The 16468-nt window shown below is 35.6% G+C and overlaps 1 protein-coding gene across 1 annotated transcript; it reads left to right on the top strand.

Annotated features, from left to right (window-relative positions):
- Window positions 1-4342: 4342 nt before the first annotated feature.
- On the top strand, window positions 4343-16468 carry LOC115450880. The gene is made up of 10 exons (XM_037437107.1): window positions 4343-4544; window positions 4656-4862; window positions 4945-5304; window positions 7042-7993; window positions 9147-9263; window positions 10218-10235; window positions 10337-10443; window positions 10764-10856; window positions 12264-12489; window positions 15724-16468. Exons 1-10 carry the CDS (start codon window positions 4512-4514, stop codon window positions 16182-16184), a joined length of 2574 nt encoding a protein of 857 aa, XP_037293004.1. The 5' UTR covers window positions 4343-4511; the 3' UTR covers window positions 16185-16468.

The raw sequence follows: 16468 nt of genomic DNA, 5'->3' as shown, positions 1-16468 counted from the left end.
TAATATGAATCTTTCTTTCAAGTAATTAAATCGAATACTTAATGGTGGGACATTACATTCTATTTGCATTGCATTTATGGGAGTGCTTCTGAATGCCCCGGTAATAATACGCAAACACTTGTTTTGCAAAACATCTAAACTATTTACAATTCTAGCATCTGCAGCAAAGCAATAAAACCATATTCAAAATGACTACGAACTAACGATTTGTACAATAACAACAAAATTTTGGGGTCAGAACCCCAATATGAACCAGACAAGGACTTTAAAATGTTACATGCTTTATTTGCCTTATTAATTATATGTTTTAAATAATTATTCCAGGATAAATTATATGAAATATGGACACCCAAAAATTTCACTTCAGATGTAGTGGGTAACAAACAATTATTATATTGCACAGCAGGTGTACTGTGACAATGTTTACCAAATACAATAACTTTAGACTTGGATGGATTCACACTGAGATCAAGGTAAGAAAAATAGTTGTACAATTTTGCTAATGCATCATTAATTGTTGAAACCACTTGTGATACATTAGTTCCAGATGTATAAACAACCAAATCATCTGCGAATTGTAAATTTTTAACATAAGGGCCCAATATTAGATTTAGTCTACGGATATACAATATGAATATTAAAGGCGACAATATACCCCTTGACAAACTCCTTTTGACGAAAGTCTAGGACCATAAAGGTGTCTATTAAATTTAGTAAATACTTCTCTGTTCATTAAGAAATTTTTAATCCACTTTATAATTTTTTCAGGAATCCCTATTTGTAATAACTCAAGGCATAGAATATCTATGTTTACACTATTAAAAGCACCTGCGATGTCAAAGAATACACCGACCAAGTTTTCATTTGCGGATATAGAGTTTTGTATATCCAGCTGTAACTGGCAAACGCTTTCTCTAGCAGAACGATTTCTACGAAAACCAAATTGATTGGAAGGTAATATATTATATTTTTCTACATAGAACTCTAAACGATGTTTAAGCAATTGTTCAAATAATTTACCAACACAAGAAGTAAGTGCTATAGGGCGATAAGAATCGGGTGTAACTTTGGCTTATCAGGTTTTAAAATTGGTACAAGGCAATCCATTTTCCAGTCTTGTGGTATTATGTTATTATCCCAAAGAAGATTCAAGATTTGTAAAAATATCTCTAAACTTGTAACACTGAGCTTTTGAATAAAATATATGACATTCCGTCAGAGACCATAAGCAGAATCTCTACGAGATGAGATGGCTGATATGAGTTCTTTTATCGTAAAAGGATTGAGGAGAAAGCTATTGTTGGTATTTACATTATTGGTAAAAGTAATTCTGAGTTATATTGTACAGAGTCCGGAGTATATTTCTTTAAAAATCAGATACCCATAAGTCATCTTCATGATTATTAAAATTATAGGTTTTATTAAATTTTCGCATAAATTTCCATATGATAGACAATGGTGTGCATCTATTAAAGGTTTCACAAAGAGAGAACCAACTTTTTCGCCTTTCTATTTTTAAAGTTAGTTTTTTAACTGCTCTAAGCCTTTTGAACTGTAAATAAGTTTCCTGTGTGGGATTATTCTTGAAAGATATATATGCAGTTTTGAAATTTGATACAGCCTGTGTACACTTTTGATTCCACCACGGAAGTGTAGGGCTTTTCCTATTGTTTCTCTGACATGAATGAGTTGTAATATTTGAGTTCTCATACAAATATGATCTATTACAATTGGGAATAGAATTCGCAGCTGCAGTGCGCAAAATTTTGCAAAAAAGGAGATATGAGTCAAGAGGAGTTGTATCATCTATTACAAAATCTACTAATAAAACATCAACTTGTTTTCTATACATTTGCCAATCCACCAGTTTGTAATTTGGGTAAATGGGCAAATGTACAGCATTAAAACAATTTCCTTGAGTGTGAATGTTGGGTTGACTAATCATTACTTTTATGATTATAGGAATATGATAACTAGTACCAAGAGGACAATCATGTACAGACCAGTCACAGTTGAGAGCCAGTGATGAAGATACCAATGATAAATCCAAAGCATTGGGTCGCCATGTTGGAGAACCGATAGTCGTTGCTTGCCCATCATTAAGGAGAACCAAATTATTATCCTCAATAACCTCTAGAATATTTCGACCACGCGGGCTGTCGGAACCACAGCCCCAACAAGTGTGATGAGCGTTAAAATCGCCCGCAAATATGAAAGGACTAGGAATAGACTTAACCAATGTATCAAAATTGTTTTTGCTGAAGACTGGGTTAGAGTTTAAAGGACTATAGAAACTAACTATACATATATCTTTATTATTAACTGTTATTTTCACACATACATTTTGTAAGGAATTATCGAAATAGGTGTTAATTCTAGAATAAATAATGCTTTTATGTATTATAATTGCAACACCATTGTGTTTGTTACCACAATCATTCCTTTCAACATTGTAATTTTTAATTTTAAAATTTTGTTCAGGTTTTAACCAAGTTTCACTGATTATAGCAATATGAATATTGTGTGTATAAAGAAAATTAATAAATATATGTTTGTTACTATTCAGACTTTGGGCATTCCATTGTATTATATTTAAAGTTGATAAATCCATTATGAAGATGAAGGGAATTTATTACTTAGCGTTGCTTTTAAAACTTCTTTAATGGAAGTAGAATTAATAGGGGCATCTTTATTACTTATTATTTTAATAATTGTTTCAACTAATGTGCTTATAAATGTATCCGATTTCATTAAATTATTAATTTGCGTATCTAAAGTACGAGCAGAAAGAGCTGGAAATGCATTGGAGTCAAAAAGTTCTGAATATGTGGCATTTCTAGATTTTATTTTATTTTCTTCAACCTTTTGTTTTTTTTATTGGACATGTCGACGAAATAGCAACGTGATTGCCTTTACAGTTGACACATGTGGCATCTTTAGAGTCAATTTGGCAATTTTAAAATTGTGATTTAATGTACAAATCGAACATACTTCTGCATTACGGCAGAATTTAGCAATATGTCCATATTTCAAACATTTAAGGCATTGCTTAACGGGAGGAATATATTTACTTACCTCGTGTCGCCACGAGTCAAGATATATGTAGTTAGGGAGGATGGTGGAGGCGAAGGTTACAGCCACTGCCTGGGTCGGAATAAATTTTACCACACCGTCGTTCCTTTCACCCTGCGCATAAAGCGCCTGACCTGCACTACGTTTTTGGAACTACCAATCAACGAAAAGACCTGTTTATTGGACATATCAATAGGAACCGAAGTGAGAACTCCAGTGACCTCTGTATCTCTAGCGGGTATAGTTGCGTTCAGAGACAGTTGGTCGAGCAATTTTTATTTTGTATGAACATGTTAGCATTGTTAGGCAAATCAAATGTTATTCCAACCTTGTACTTATTGATGGAGCGCAGAATGCATAACACCTGATACTCCATGCTCCCGTATACCTTTTGAAAGGGCCATGCGATCCCTATCACTGAATACTTTGTTCTCGTCCAGGTGGTTAAGGAAGACTATTAGTTCGGTTTGATTTGTATCCTCGGGATACTTACGTGTGTACCCTTTTACCTTGTATATTTTATATTTGTCTTTGGGATCTTTATGTTTTGATCCTGCAGCTCCAAGAGACTCCGACGAATCCGTGTCTGAAGATCCGAAGCTCGATAGGTCTGGATCCGGAGGTTCAAGTTCATCTTTTCTCCGTCTCTTCCTGCCCATTTTGATGGGCTAACTATTTATGTAGACACTTATTTAATAAATATGTGAAGGCTAATGTACAAAATATACTAGAAAAGCTTTTTTTTTAAATAAATAATTCAAAAAGGGCGCCTTTGCTTATTCACAGTTTCCCGCCTTTTTTCCTTCACCGGCGTTATATTCTCTTTGAGTGTGTCTATGGGTAACATTGTTGGCTATGAATTTGGATGCGTTCAAAATAATTGATAACAAGTTTTAAAAGTTCATTATCATCAGCTAAGCTAACTTTATTGTGTTACATACTAACAGTATTCAAATCAAAGGCTTATAACTATAAGAAAGAAATAGAACAAGTTTTTAATAGGCCCAAGGAGAACCGAGACTAACGCCTTATAATAATAAGAGTAATTTTTTAAGGATAGGTAGGTAAAGATAAGGCTCAAATGCCACTTATCGATATTAAAGAAATATAGATAATTTTATAAGATATTTGCAAAGAATATGTGCCGATATTCGTACAACGTTCTATTCGTTATGAAGTGAATAACTGTTGCCATAACGCTGTATACGTGATAACCAACGATAATTGTAGGTTATAACGCCCAGCCGAATGTAATTAACAAACTGTATGACTGAGAGCCTTTGCCTTCTCTTGACAAATGACAGTACCATAAACATAATCAATTTCAGCGTCAATATGTCAATCAAGCATTTTTTGTGGATTTAATATTTTTCTTGGATTGTATTTAGTATAACACAAAACTATAATATCGCAAAAACAAAAATCGAAAACACCTCAAAATGTTATTAGTTATCCACAATTTACCGTCTAATGTAAGTATCGGTTCTTATTTTCACTGTAACAGAATAGGAGTCTGTGTTCTGAACCTATTTCAATTCCTTATCATTTATGCTTATTCTGTAATATTTTTTTTTTTATTGTAGACGCGGTACAGTGATGTAAAGAATCTTATACAAAAGCAATGCGCGTTAAATAACGTGATATTGGACAACTTGGTGAACGAAGGCACTTATAAAAAGGTGACGGTCGGCGTGGCTGAGGAAGGTGATGCCGTGGTCATAGAGAGAAAACTAAACGGAATGATGCTGGGCGGGAATAGTTTGTACGTTGAAGATATGCGGAAAAAAAAGGTAAGTTGTTTTATGAAAGCATTCCATAAATTTGGATAACCATTTAATTTAGATTAATTGATTTACACAACAATCTTTTCAGGGGAAATCATATGACGCTAATAAAAGTAGTAGGTGGAACACACCCCCAATATCCAATAATCTGCCATCTTTGTTGGGTCACAATACCATGAACTTCGGACAAAACACATCAAGGTTTAGTCAAAATAATCCTGTCATGGGACAGATGATGGAGTTAAATACTTCAATGAGGAGCCAAAATAACTCAATGGGGTCAATTGCACCCCTAATGAGTCAAAATACGCCATTCATGGGACAAATCACACCCCTGTTGGGAACACCCCCTGGACAAATGGTGCAAAGTGGCCCCTTGATGGTGCCACCTCCATTGATGGGCCAGGCCCCTTCAGCATTCTCCGGGCCGTTTTACATGTCTCCACAGGTATGAAGCATTTTGTTATTAATTAACAAAAAAATTAAGTGCACTAAGTATTGTTGTTTTCTGTGAAAAAATATGTAATTTTAAAATACCCGTGTAAGTTTCTTTCTTGACGATTTTATTTAGTATAATTATTGGTGTCTTCTTTCATTTGCCAGAACAAAAGGACAGTGGCACATCCATCTTGTTCCCTTTTGTCCTACGCTTTTATATCAAAGACCCCTGATCCTGTCCTTTGGCAGTCAACGCAATTATGCTGGCCTGTTGGAATTGGATGTCCACAGGCTGATCCCACAATGCAACACACTTATGTGGGCCTATATTGCGTGTTTTAACACCTGTTTTTAGCCTGCTAACTGTTGATAACATTTTTGATACTACAGTGTTATGGTTCACAACTCTGAAAATGAGGAATTACATAGTAATTTCAGCATTAGCAGTCTCAACTTTGGTAATGCTGACTAACTTGGGTAATATATTTGGTGTTTCCCAACAATAGTATTTTGAAAAGCATATTCGCAAAATTTTGAAATATCAATGTTTGATAATTGATTGTGGTTGAAAAATATTGTAGATTTAAGTCATGCATACACTAGGCTACTTGCTTCATGCAGAAAAATGGTAGTACATTTTATAATACAATAGTTTTTCGGCTTTGCCAGCATGAAAGATTTTTCCGGAATAAAAGTCCCGCTATATATTTTGCCGAGATAGAAAGTAACCTATGTCCTTTTCAGAGTGTCAAACTACCTCCATACAATTTTATTGAAATCCTTTGGGTGCTTCTTGAGTTTAACGCATTTAGACAGGTAGACAATTGCAGTGGGGGATTGTTTTAAAATACATTTTTCAGAACATTTTAAGAGGAACAATTCCATTATACTTGGTTGTTGGGTAACCTTTAACTGTTTATCCAGCTCATGCAACGAAAGTTTTTGCAACATTTTTCATTGATGCACCACTCCTATTGCTTATACCGCGATGTTATATACTCTATAGCCTTCATCGATAAATTAGCTATCTAATATTAAAGAAGAAATCAATTCAAACATTGTCAGCTTTATATATTAGTATAAAGTTATTTCTTTTTAAAATAAATGATAGTTTTTATTGTCTAAAGCTCAAGTTTTAATAGTCTTTTATTATGACATCATTTATTTTCGCTTATAGTATGTGATACTATTAACAAGCGATATGTTGTACACCATGTTGTCCATTGAGGCAGATATTTTGTCGTAATTGTTTATCAGGATGTAACATGGTGGGCGTCATGTGTTGGATCTAGAATCTAGACGCTGTTCATAGCGTTGCGGCACAGACTAAATGTCCCAAGTTATTCATGGGATATTATAAAGCAAAAAGTCTTAGGTTACCGAGGGCTGATGAATGTATCTGTGATTTTAGTTTGGTTTGGTGCCTGGCCATTTTCTTATCTTGCATTTTACATCTATAAAAATAATAGTAGATATTAAAATATATTTATTGAAGGGCTATAAAAGTGTGTACAGGATTTTGCTAGATTTTAATAAAATTAAGCAGGCAATGGTGATTAGAATCTAGGTTTTAAATGTACTATCTTGTTTTACTCGAGATTCTTTACAAATATATTATACATCATTTTGACTGTATAGGTAAGCATATGCATAGCGATACGCATTTACAAAGTACTCCAATGAACTGTACGGTTCATGAGCGCACCACCACACCAGTCGAATAGTCAGCAGTGATTTCTTTCCACAGAGTAATGACTACGGGAATTACAATAGTGGTCGGCCAATGGCGGATCAGTATTCCAGCGGAAAGGACACCGCGCCATCCAAAAATTACGGGTACCCTGACACAGGGACCCACAAAAACGTGCCAGACAAACCAATACCTGTCTGGGCCACGTCCGAGGAGAATAGTAACTACAGCAATAGAGGGTACTTGGGAAACGAGCCGGATCGGTACCAGAACCGGCAGGGCTCGCGGCGTACCAAGTGGGACAGCGGCCAGGAACAGTACGAGTCGGCGGCCACGCGCGACACGTCCAAACGTGTGCGTCCGTGGGCCGCCGACCACAGCCCCCCCTACACCCGGCCTGAGTACGAGCCGTTCGACAGATCCTATGATCGCGGACAGGAGCGTTACTCGCGGCGGACGGGCGATTCTGGTTCCAACGCGTACCAGAGGCGGCCGTTCGACACCTCCCATTCTGGATCCAATTACAGGAGTAACTCACCTCCAGGATTCAGGAGGGGAGCTCCGCGCAACGAGTATAGGTCTCACGAGGGCCGCTCACCGCCTCCGAAGCGTCTCAGGGCGGATTACAACGCGCCGAATTTTAAACCAGTTCCGAATTACTTGAAGGACAAAAAAGTCCCAAAAAAGGTCAAGTTGACAGTGAGTAAAATTATTGAACGCGATGGCGTATGGCGGAGTCAAGCTGCCGCCAAGATAGTGAAGGAGATGTTTACGACAATCAATACGAACTCGGCGGTGCCGCAGAACGTGGCGTTTCATAAGATGAAGACAGCGGTGCGCAACCGTCTGCTGATAATCCTTAACAACAGGCTCGAGGTGAAAATACCCGACCAAGTATTGTTGTACCGGCGTAAGTTTAAAACCGACGAGGATCAGTGCCTTTACAATCGCATCATCAGGCATATCCTGCATGAAAAGAAGCGTAAACCGATGGAGTCTGACGCACAAGGTAAATAACGTTATTAGTGTACATTTTGTAGAGTTGATGGGGGGTCTAAAAGGCTCGTCTTCTACCATATCCCTCTTCTCAAAGTTTGGGAATGTGACAGCCATCGATTTGGTATAATGGCTGATTATGGGCAGTGGTGATCACTTTTATCAGGTGATCTGTCTGTTTGTTTCCTCCTTTCCTGTAGCAAAACCCTACAAAATTTATACCATATTCAGGAAATTCATCTTTTTAATTTTTATATTTTGTTCAGATATATAAATTGAACCGGATATAATATAATTGAAAAATTGATAGATATTTGACGATATTTTAAATCTTACGTAGATTTGACCGAGGCTTGGCCCGCGTGATTTTTTTTATTATTCCCGATAAAAAGTAGCCTACAACACTCCTATTAGTGAAAAAAAATCAAAATCGATTTAGTATACGATTGATTAGCGCGTTCAAACAAAGTCTTCAGCTTTATATATTAGTATAAATTCCTTGAATATGGTATAAATAATTTTAAAAAACATTCGGAGGTTTGTTTTCGCTGCTACAAGTAGCAAAAACATTGGAAAAAATTTGTATTATTGGTTTTATTAAAAAGTTTATGGCAATAGAAAAATTGCCAGTAAACAAATACGAATGGGTAATTATTCGATTTATCGATATAAACTAATCGATTAATTCGATTTCACTACACAACACAGGAAATATTCTTCCTGAATGGTCGTATTATGTTGGTAAAGGATGTATTTATTGTTCTTGGCTCTTTAAGTGCAAGTATGAAAATTATCTTTGTTACAGCATACTATATGGTATCTGTACAAACAATAAATTGGAATATTTTAACATTTCTCTTAATAACATAAAAACCATTTTTTTTACATAAGCTATGTGAATTTTTGTCTAAGGCTAATCATAAATGTATAAATCAGAAGTAGACTGACAATAAAATATTATCACTGGTAATTTTCATTCAATTAAATATACTGAAATGTTAATAAAATGTCACAATTATTGTGTACAGAAAATAATATGATTTACATAGATTATAAGAGATGGTAGTGTAGTAAATCAAGATCGTATTGGGCACTGTTAGGTATTACCACTGCTTTGAAATTTAAGAATTTTTAATAACCTGAAAAAAAATAATGTGTTTCTTTAGAAGAGGCCGATGCAGATCCCGATGCGCCAAAGATGAGCCAACCGGCGAAAACCGTTGTGCAACTGACACCTGCGCCTTTGGAACAAGTCCTGGAGAAATTACCCAAGTACCCGCAAGGTTGTAACGTTACCAATTATACTTACATATATACTCTGTTAAGGCGATACCTCAAGGTCCATTTTCATACATTTTGTTTCACCTTTAATCTGGGTAACTAAACAAGTATTGGCAAGTAAAGAATTTAAATTCACGTCTAGTTAGTGATTAGTTCTCGCAGTTGAAAGAAAAACGTAAAAATAATTAATAATCATGGATATTTCGGCCTTTAAAATTTAATATGACGAAATTTTAAAGGCAGAAATATCCATGTATGAAAATGGACCTTGAGGTATCGCCTTAACGTTAAGTTATAACTCTGATAAGGGTTTATTTGGTTTTTGGGACTTAAGTTAGCTTTAGATTAGCGAGAATGCTTTGGGAAGTCACCCTCTGCGATCAATTTTGACAACACAATCATGTCAAAGTGACTTGCGGCAAGTCGCATATATGTAGAACAATATTGCTGCATCGGGAAGTTCTTGCGCAACATATTCCTGTAAGAACTTACTAGACTATACTGAGGAATAGTACTTGGTAGGGAAGATAGCTTTTGCGAATTTAACCTTAAAATATTTTAAAATAATAACATCAGCCCTGTATTATATACTGTCCCACTGCTGAGCACGGGCCTCCTATACTACGAAAAGGAGTTAGGCCTTAGTTCGCCACGCTGGCCTAGTGCGGATGTGTAGACTTCACACATCCTCAAAATTTATATAAAGAACGTCTTACATATGAATGTTTCCTCACAATGTTTTCTTTCACAGTTAAAGCAAGCAATAATTCATAAAGAATACACAAATAATTTTAGGAAAGTCAAAAGTTTGTGCCCTTGGGATTTGAACCTGCGGAAATTCGTCTCGGCAGTCCAGTTCATACCCAACCAGGCTATCGCCGCTTTTACCTTTATCGCTAAGCTATTGTTGAAATTATTTGTAAGCTTTTCTTATTTATGTTACTATATCGTTTCAGGTAAAACGCTGAATCAAAGTGAGTACTGAAGATAATAGCATTCTTTTTAATTTCATGTAATACTTATTAGTATATGGAAAATTATCTAATAGACTAATCTATACTCGATTATTTCACAGTTCAAAAACAAATTTTAAAAAAGGAATTGAAAGAACAGACTTGCCCTCAATTAGATCCCGTCATGAAGAAGGCAGTTGATCTAGAAATTGACGCCATAAGAGATATTGTAAGTAAATATTATTTTAGTGTATACTTGATTTGATGAATAACTAAAAGGGATAAATATGGAAAAAGAAGCGAATTTTCAAAAAAAGTATATTTCCCTTTTTGTTTTCTATATGTTATAGATGCCGTGGGCTTTACAATTGCTTGCAGTGGAATAAAATTTACAGTATATAAAAAATATTATGTTCCGATATTGATTCGTTCAACAATCGATATGATTCGACATCGATATTGAAAAAGTACTTGAATAAAGATTAAAAGATATCGAAATATCGATTGTGTTTAATAATTTGTATATATATATATATATATTTATTTCAGATCTTAGCGGAGTGCACAGACCCAAAACACGAGGGCCAGACGATGTTTTGCAAACGCATGAACGAATCAGATATTATGGACGAAATTAGAAGGGTATGGTCTACTTATAACAAAACCGTATATTACTACTAATATTATACAAGGTCCTTTTGACTTTGCTTTAATAAATTGTATAACGTACTCATCTTTAATTATAATCGTTCATAAATAACAATTATTTTCATTAAAAAAAATCCTGTCTTTACTTTCCGATTTATTGTAGTTTAGTGCGAATGTGGCGTGTACGCCAGTGTATTTCTGACTGTAAGCGTGATGTTGCTGCGACGAATTCTCTTAAGAGTAGTGGTAGTGGCATTAGGGCCTTAAATTAAAATGACTATTTGTTATATATGTAGTTATAAGTATAGCGTGCTGCTTACTGGCCCTTGTCGATGGGCTAATAAATTAGTGCTTTACGAGCCAGCGTTTGTTTCACTCGTGTCCCGTATTGCATACTTAACACTATTTAACCGACTTTAAAAAAAGAGGTGGTTCTCAATTGACAACATTTCAAAATGTAAACGTGCCTAAAACAAAAATACCGTTTCTTAATTTTTCTACTCTGAGTTCGATTATGAATTTCTAATATTTTTTTAATACTTAATTTCGGAGAAAAAAATTAAAAACCGAAAAATGCTTGATGACGTCACATATACGGTTGAATGAAATAGTTCCTTGGTCCACCTTATTATTTATTTTAAAAAACTAAGACACCGTCATTTGTCAATGTCAAATGTCAATATTACAATAGATACGTCACAACTGTCACTTTCAACGAGAGAGACAGAAACAAAAAAACTGTCACTTAATTTTTTTTTACTGCAAAGCAAAAGTCATTGCGTTTTGAGCCGTATATGTGACGTCATTTGGAGCTTACATCGTTTTAGAATAAAACAAAATTCAAAGTGAAAATCATGAATGAAAATATCTGCATTTCGAAAAAAGAAAAAATATGGGTCTCATCATTTTAGATCTAGTTTCATAAAATATAAACATTTTGGTATGTTGAAAAAATGAAATGTTGTCAATTCGACTGTTTTTTTTTTGTGTTTGTTACCTCACATCTTTTGACTGGGTGAATATGAATTAATAATTCAAAAAACACTAAAAACCAAAAAACCAAATAGTTTAACATTACCTATACAGAGTTATTTTAATAACACCAGCAACCTCGGAGGATTAGATAGATAACATCACTAACAACAACTTTTGTTCTATGACTTAAGTTTTTACTGTGCAAATACAAAGGCTAAATACAAAAGTTAAGTTGTAACCAGATAAAATAAGAAATTATCGTATATAAACGGAGTTAGTTTTTATTAGGAAAGTACACGAGTTGAAGCATGAAAAAGAAGACAGAGCGTACAGTATTTTGTTTTTAGGAAAAACCTATGCAGTCACAATAAACTACATTAACAAGGAGGTTGCGTTCATATTTCTTCATAACCTTTTTTTTTTCAGATGATCACTCTTAACTTGGCCAAACGCCTTCTGAATTTGGGTACAGTGCCTCTGGTCCGCATATTGGGAGTGCCCAAACCGCCCCGGAAGGCGCCGTTAGATGACTTTCTGAAGACTCGAGGTGTTGTAAGCCTGAAGAAGTCAGATCGAAAGCCGATGTACATAGCCACTTGCAAGTCGTATGAGAGTTTCGATAATTTGTGTGCATTGAAAGATGTTGTGATTGGTGAGTATTTTATTTGAAACTAGCTTCCGCCCGCAGCTTCGCCCGCGTGGATTTCGGACTTAAAAAATGGAGGAGGTGCTCAATTTGTCGGGATGTTTTTTTAATGTATGGTGGTATGCGGGTGGTCCGATTGTCCGGTCAGGGTCTGATGATGAGATCCTGGTGAAATCGAAGGAAGCATATAGCATGATTCAGTATTCACGCGTGATGGCTTATTATTAGCGTATTTCATGTATAACTTTGGTGTTTCTATACCGATTTCTATGATTCTTTTTTATGGAATATTTAATAAGGTTAACTTTTTTAATCAGGGATGACTGAGAGCAGCCCCGGAACTTGAATTTTTTGAAGGCGGGGCAAAATCTGGATAATGCCGCCCCTAACCACCTATATTTTTACTTTTGTCATCATCATCATCATTTCGCGCTCCGCGGGAAATAATTTATGTGTGTTATATACTGGTCTAGCTTTTGCCCGCGGCTCCGCCCGCGTTATAAAAGTTTTTCAGGCTAAAGTTTTCCGTTATAAAAGTCACGCTATATATTTTCCCGGAAGCCTGTGTTCTTCCCAGGGTCTCAAACTGTCTCCATACCAAATTTTATCCTAATACGTTGGGTAGTTTTTGAGTTTAACACGGTCAGGCAAACAAATTCAGCGGGGGACTTTGTTTTATAATAAATTTTTTAGAACTTTTTAAGAGGAACAATTCCGCCATACATCATTGTTGCATAACTTTAACCGTTTACGCAGCGCACGCAACGGAAGCTCTCAAAAATAATATATTTTCCCCGTTTTTGCAACATGTTGAAACTGTTACTGCTCTGCTCCTATTGGTCATAGCGTGATGATATATAGCCAATAGCACTCCAGGAATAAAGGGCTATCCAACATAAAAATATTTTTTCAGTTCGAACCGATACTTCCTGAGATTAGCCATTACTGCTCCGCTCCTATTGGGTAAAGCATGATGATATATAACCTATAGCACGCCACGAACAAAGGGCTATCCAACACAAAAATATTTTTTCAGTTCGAACCGGCAGTTCCTGAGATTAGCCATTTCTGCTCCGCTCCTATTGGGTGTAGCGTGATGATATATAGCCTATAGCACTCCACAAACAAAGGGCTATCCAACACAAAAATATTTTTTCAGTTCGAACCGGCAGTTCCTGAGATTAGCCATTTCTGCTCCGCTCCTATTGGGTGTAGCGTGATGATATATAGCCTATAGCACTCCACAAACAAAGGGCTATCCAACACAAAAATATTTTTTCAGTTTGAACCAGTAGTTCCTGAGATTAGAGCGTTCAAACAAACAAACTCTTCAGCTTTATATAATAGTACTAGCTTTTGCCCGCGGCTCCGCCCGCGTTATAAAGTTTTTCGGGCTAAAGTTTTCCGTTATAAAAGTCACGCTATATATTTTCCCGGGAGCCTATGTTCTTCCCAGGGTCTCAAACTGTCTCCATACCAAATTTTATCCTAATACGTTGGGTAGTTTTTGAGTTTAACACGTTCGGGCAGACAGATGCAGCGGGGGACTTTGTTTTATGATATAATTTTATAGAACTTTTTAAGAGGAACAATCCCGTCATACATTATTGTTGCATAACTTTAACCGTTTACGCACCGCACGCAACAGAAGCTCTCAAAACTAATAAATTGTCCCCGTTTTTGCATCATGTTTCATTACTGCTCCGCTCCTATTGGTCATAGCGTGACGATATATAACCTATAGCACTCCAGGAACAAAGGGCTATCCAACACAAAAATATTTTTTCAGTTCGAACCGGTAGTTCCTGAGATTAGCGATTACTGCTCCGCTCCTATTGGGCATAGCGTGATGATATATATAGCCTATAGCATTCCAGGAACAGGGGGCTATCCAACACAAAAAGAATTATTCAGTTCAAACTCCTAGTTTCTGAGATTAGCCGTTACTGCTCCGCTCCTATTGGGTATAGCGTGATGATATATAGCCTATAGCACTTCACGAACAAAGGGCTATCCAACGCAAAAAGAATTTTTCATTTTGGACCGGTAGTTCCTGAGATTAGCCATAACTGCTCCGCTCCTATTAGGTATAGCGTGATGATATATAGCCTATAGTACTCCACGAACAAAGGGCTATCCAACGCAAAAATAATTTTTCAGTTCGGACCGATAGTTCCTGAGATTAGGCATTACTGCTCCGCTCCTATTGGGTATAGCGTGATGATATATAGCCTATAGCACTCCACGAACATAGGGCTATCCAACGCAAAAAGAATTTTTCAGTTTGGACGAGTAGTTCCTGAGATTAGCGCGTTCAAACAAACAAACAAACAAACAAACTCTTCAGCTTTATATAATAGTATAGATAGAGTATAGATGTCGCAGTAGTCAAAGTTGCGTTAATGATGAGATGCGTATTCCCGTATTGAATTTCCCGCCCTCTAAATTCGCCGCCGGGGCACGGGCCCTGGCTTGCCCCCCCTAGATCCGGGGCTGACTGAGAGTGTTATAAACGTAAGAGTAGACAAATATAATGAGAAAGCTTCGAACTGCTAAGCTATCGGGAGCTACACGTGTTATTGTGAGTCAACCATAAAAGATAGACATATGCTGTCGTGGGATATTTTTTATATAATTTTCAGGCGAACATTTCCGTCATACATGATTTCTGTGTAGCTTTAACCATTAAGGTTGCACACGCGACGGAAGCTTAAAAAATGGAGTAACTTCTCCCGTTTTCCCAACATTTCCCTTCACTGCTCTGCTCCTATTAATTGTAGCGTGATGAAAAGTATACTATAACTAGCACAGGAGTATGACAAATAATTGTACCAAGTTTCGTTAAAATCCGTTGAGTAGTTTTTGTTTCAATAACGGTTATACAGACAGACAGACAAAAATTTTACTAATTGCATTTTTGGCATCAGTATCGATCCCTAATCACCCCCTGATAGTTATTTTGGAAATATATTTCATGTACAGAATTGACCTCTCTACAGATTTATTATAAGTATAGAGTATAGATATAGATATAAATTATATAATGTAGAATTTATAATAGACAATCACAAGATGATTTATAAATGCTAATTTCTTTTTACTCTGTATTGGACGTTATTTTTTTTAGTGTTATGATAATTTTTTTCTTAATGCCCGACATAAAATTTGCCTTAAAAAGTTGTGGATACTTGTCAGTTAATTAGTTTTTAGCAGAAGAGTTAATGATCATTAATATTTCAGACAATGTAAAGGTACTGTTCAAGCCCATGTACCTGACAGCGCCACCAGGGAAAGTTAACCACAACAAGATACGACAGCAAGCTTATAAACAAACAGTAGAAATAACTGCCGAAAAACCTACTGAAGTAAATGTGAAAACTGAGAAAAATCCAGAAGAAATCAAAGGTGACGTAAATAGTCAATTACAAGATATCAAAAAAGAAATTGAAAAATCGGTAACAGAAATTAAGAAGGAAGTTGTAACTCCAGTTAAAAGTAAACCTGCTATTCAAAGTAAAGCAGCAGAAGTAAAGCAAGAAGTGTTAATACCAGTTAAAAATAAAGATGAAGAAGAAGGTGGTGATGAAAAACATGATGATAATGTAACGCAAGATGATGACGATTATTATAATGAAGATTATGGCGAAGAATATCCTGTAGAGGATTCAGAAGTTAATGAAGATGATTTAGAAGATTATTAGATTACTGTCAACGTCGTAGAAAATATAATTAATTTACTCATTGTATATCAATAATATAAGTTTTATCAAATAGTTTATTTGTTAGTATTTAGTAAAGCTACGTCATTTGGAGCTTCTTCCAAATCATTAATCCGTTAAAAAAATTGCGTGCACGATACAATTTTACTGTACTTAGTTTTAGTATATTTGGTCTAAGTTTAAAAAAGAAATGATTTATTAGGAAAATGTTATATAAAAGTTTTTACTAAATCATATTGGGCAATAGAATAAAATGATAAATCCGA

Source organism: Manduca sexta, chromosome 2, assembly GCF_014839805.1.
Source record: "Manduca sexta isolate Smith_Timp_Sample1 chromosome 2, JHU_Msex_v1.0, whole genome shotgun sequence".
NCBI classification, from domain to species: domain Eukaryota; kingdom Metazoa; phylum Arthropoda; class Insecta; order Lepidoptera; family Sphingidae; genus Manduca; species Manduca sexta.
The sequence above is the reverse complement of the archived record's forward strand: the minus strand, read 5'-3'. Positions and strand labels throughout refer to the sequence as shown.

Excerpts from the sequence above, each read along its gene's own strand:
- LOC115450880 (XM_037437107.1), top strand. The coding sequence starts at position 4,512 with ATGTTATTAGTTATCCACAATTTACCGTCTAAT. Across the intron at positions 10,857-12,263 it reads TTATGGACGAAATTAGAAGG|ATGATCACTCTTAACTTGGC; the intron begins GTATGGTCTACT and ends TTTTTTTTTCAG. Across the intron at positions 12,490-15,723 it reads ATTGAAAGATGTTGTGATTG|ACAATGTAAAGGTACTGTTC; the intron begins GTGAGTATTTTA and ends TTAATATTTCAG.